General features: G+C 39.3%; 1 protein-coding gene across 1 annotated transcript; it reads left to right on the top strand.

Annotated features, from left to right (window-relative positions):
• Positions 1 to 1,195: 1,195 nt before the first annotated feature.
• On the top strand, positions 1,196 to 3,265 carry LOC115731489 (protein SRG1-like). The gene is made up of 4 exons (XM_048276619.1): positions 1,196 to 1,483; positions 1,601 to 1,848; positions 2,259 to 2,583; positions 2,973 to 3,265. The coding sequence occupies exons 1-4, from the start codon at positions 1,223 to 1,225 to the stop codon at positions 3,231 to 3,233; spliced, it is 1,095 nt and encodes a 364-aa protein (XP_048132576.1). The 5' UTR covers positions 1,196 to 1,222; the 3' UTR covers positions 3,234 to 3,265.
• Positions 3,266 to 4,016: the final 751 nt, after the last annotated feature.

Here is a 4,016-nt window from a genome sequence, read left to right as displayed (position 1 = left end):
GTTTCCTGCACCATAACAATATTTTCAAAGCTAAAAAAATCAGGGTCAATGAAATGCAAAATCTAGATGAACAGGTTCGTGATGGCGCAGATCTTCATATTTATAAGGATGGATTTAGGGTTACAATTTTTTGAATTATGGCCCAAGTTTTCTTTTAATAAATCAATTTTCTAACTTGGCATTTTAATTAAACACTTTCCGCCTTGGGCTTGAATTAGGTCTTAGAGCCTTTCCCAAATTAAGCTTCAAAGAGGCTGAACTAAGTCCAAATTAAAGCTAATTAAGACATTCTTAATCAGAATTTTCGGCACAGGAGGCCTTCTTGCTAGCCAAAATTTTTAAATGGCTCTAATTCACCGCTTGTCAATTTAGCTCCATTTACTACCCCTGATCCGAGCAAATGCAAATGTTTATGCATGCGAAAAATTAAAATGCAAATTATATGAAAATTATATGCAAATATTTTTTGCTAGGGACTAAGGTTAGCCCCTAATTTTTTTATGCAAAATACATGACTGAACAAGGAGAGCCAAAATTTAGGCATAGACGACAGTCATAATATGTTATTACATTAGTATAACGCATTACTTTTTATAAATCAAGACAATATAGTTTACTTGAGTTTGGTTGCTTGTCTAAATCCTAATCCTTGCGTTATTTCTTTCTAGAAGCACCAATGACCAAGGGCGAAGCACCAAAACTCTTCTGACCAAACAAAAATATATATAGACTAGTCACTGGGTAGTGGGTACGTTGCATATTCCAAAAGGCATCACCAACCGTCCGTCAAATGCAATCCTTTGTTTTCAATGCCGTCTTCGGTCTGTCGAGGCTAGAATGTCTCCCGCATTTATTCGTCTGTACTGAGAGAGTGATATGCAGAGATAAGAAGTTCTGCTCTTCTAAGTTGGCTGTCGGGTTTGACTGGAAGCCGTTGGAAAACCGCGAAGTAGAGACGCAATATTTGACTTGGACCACCTAATTTTCTCGTAAAATATAACGCCATGATGGTGGTGCTATGGACCTATTACACTGTAACAAGAGTCGTTTGGAAAGATTGTGTCCTCTTATTTCGGAACGCAGCGTTTCCTGACACAGCTACTATAAATGGGAAATCAGGTTGCATAACATCCTACAACCATTAGAAGCCCTCAAATAACTATTTCAAAACTCATAACCTACTCTTCGGAGGTTTTCGCAGTCAGATCCTCTTGTTTCAATAATGGACGCGGATCTCACAACGTTTGGTGGCTCTCTTCTAGTCCCGAGTGTTCTAGAGTTGGCAAACGGGGCCATAACTGAAATCCCACCTCGCTATGTCCGTACCGAGCAAGATGGCCTTTCCATGCATGATGAACAAGGAACTCCCTCGCTTCAAATACCGGTAATTGACCTGAACAAGCTCTTGTCAGTCAATGGCGATCTGATGGAGTCCGAGCTTCAAAAGTTGCATGCTGCATGCAGAGATTGGGGATTCTTCCAAGTAAGATGTCATGAGACTAGCTTTTTCTTTCTGTGAGGACTACTTGAGACAAAAGGTCTGGATAGTTTTTTAAGAATCGGCTTTTGAAAGTCCATCAATCCCTTTTCGTGCATGCAGGTGATAAATCATGGAGTGAGTTGTTCACTGGTGGAGGAAGTGAAGTTGGGAATACAAGAGTTGTTCAAGCTTCCAATGGAGGAGAAGAGGAAGCTTTGGCAAGAAGAAGGAGACTTGGAGGGTTTTGGGCAGGCGTTTGTTGTGTCCGAGGAGCAGAAGCTTGATTGGGCCGACCTCTTTTGCCTGGTGTCCCTCCCAAGACATCTGAGAAAGCCTCGCCTTTTTCCCATGCTTCCTTCTCCCTTCAGGTTCTCTCTCTCATGCATTGAGTATTCAAAATAGTTGAAAAATGCTTTTTTGCTGTTCTATTGGCCAAGGCAGATGTAATTTTTGAATGTTGGAAAAAAAAATAATATTCATTTTTAGTTAATTTATAAACTAGAAGTGAATTTTTTAGTCAACAAAATGGATTTTTCTCTCAAGTATGTCAAGTAAGTCTCCCACCATTTCTAAGTGAGACGTCAACATTTTTATCCTCCCTTCTCCCCGCTCCTAGAAATTGGATTTTTCCCTCCGTTACTAGTTAATTTAAGAAGATTTTTTAAGTTTTACCGTAAATAAATGATTAATTACTTACTTAAAAGAAAATTACTCATATCAATGCCTCATATTTTGTGAGTAAATCTGTGTTCTACTGTATCATTTCATTATTATGCAGAGATGTGTTGGATGAATACTCCTCGGCGCTCCGAGATCTTGCGATGAAGTTACTCGTTCTCATGGCGAAAGCTCTGAAGGTGGACACTGAGGAGATGGTAGAACTGTTTGATGGAGGCATGCAAGCCTTTAGGATGAACTATTACCCGCCGTGTCCGCGACCTGAGCTCGTCATCGGCCTCACTCCTCACTCCGACGCCATAGGCCTCACCATTCTTCTCCAGGTCAATGAAATGGAAGGCCTCCAAGTAAGGAAAGAGGGCAAGTGGGTTTCTGTCAAGCCCCTTCCTAATGCATTCGTTGTCAACATCGGAGACATTTTAGAGGTAAATCTTGCGATTGGCCTTATTTGTATTGTTTTGATGCGGAGTTTCGTCTAATTTTGCTTGATATATGAGCTAGTATTGTCTAGATTCATCTGCTACTGATGACCATACTGTAATTTCATATACAATATGCGTAACGTTTTATCTATGTATTTCTTAAAAAATCTTTATGCAGTTGTGAATGCAATAATAATCTTGAACATAACCAATTATAGGCGGGGGATTTGTGTAGTCATGCTTATATTTTGCAAGTCCCAAAGTGGACATCACTGTTTATTCATATGTAATGAGCTAGTTGCCTTGATAGCATAAATATAGATAATAGAGTTTCATGAACAAAATTCATCATAGGTATGACAAATAGTCTGTCTCTTTGGTTATCGACACAGATTGTGACGAATGGTACTTATCGTAGCATTGAGCACCGTGCAACAGTTAACTCGATGAAGGAGAGGCTCTCAATTGCCACATTTTACAGCCCGAAATTGGAGGGGGAAATGGGTCCTGCATCGAGCTTGATCACACCAGACAAGCCAGCACTGTTCAAGCGGATAGTCGTTGCCGATTACTTCAAGGGACTCTTCTCTCGTAAGCTTGAAGGGAAGTCATATCTTGACGTTATGAGGAGTGAGGAAAATAATGGGAACTGAATTTAACCATTGAGAAACCAAACTATACAAGCTTTCTTTTTTGTGTGCTCGCTAAAATCCTATCTTTATGTTGGTTCTGTCCATGTACTTCGAATAAGTCGATCCTGTACCGATACGATCTGTACAATCCATACTCTTTCTGCTTCATCCTTGCTTTCACTGTCAATTTCATCCCTTGGCTTTCTGGACCGACAACAATACAAAGACATGAATAGAACTTTTTAACTTGTATACATTTTGTTTTATTTATTTTTTTGTTGGGAAAGCACGTGAGCTCTATTCATAATAAACAAAATATGTGTAAATTTGCGACAAGTATCTGATCAGCATTCTCGGATTGCCATTGTAAAATGCACATTGTTCACCGGCAACAAAGTAAGGCTGAACTTAACTATTCCGAATGAACCCATAAGCATAGCACAAGTCCTTGGCCTAATACGCAGTCTAAGTGAGAAGGACTAGTGTTTGGGGACGGAATTTCCATCCAAGCAGACTGCCATGGATCACGAATCTATCAAGGTAATAATTAGAAATATGTCTCGAGTTTGAGCCCGAAACGAAAATTTAAATTCTAAAAACAGATATATCTTGATCTTGAAATTAAAGATAAGGTTTATTTAGAATATTACGGAAATCTATCTTGATCTTGACGGAAACCGTGGAAATTTAGATTTCTGTTCGGCAAAGGAGTACAAGATAACGTCGTATTCTTGGAGCTAAAGTCCGTCAAGAAGATTTAAAAGTGAACGAGGAAAGTCCAAAATTGACCAGATCTCCTTGGAC

The sequence above is a fragment of the Rhodamnia argentea genome, chromosome 3 (assembly GCF_020921035.1).
Source record: "Rhodamnia argentea isolate NSW1041297 chromosome 3, ASM2092103v1, whole genome shotgun sequence".
Taxonomy (NCBI): domain Eukaryota; kingdom Viridiplantae; phylum Streptophyta; class Magnoliopsida; order Myrtales; family Myrtaceae; genus Rhodamnia; species Rhodamnia argentea.
The sequence above is the reverse complement of the archived record's forward strand: the minus strand, read 5'-3'. Positions and strand labels throughout refer to the sequence as shown.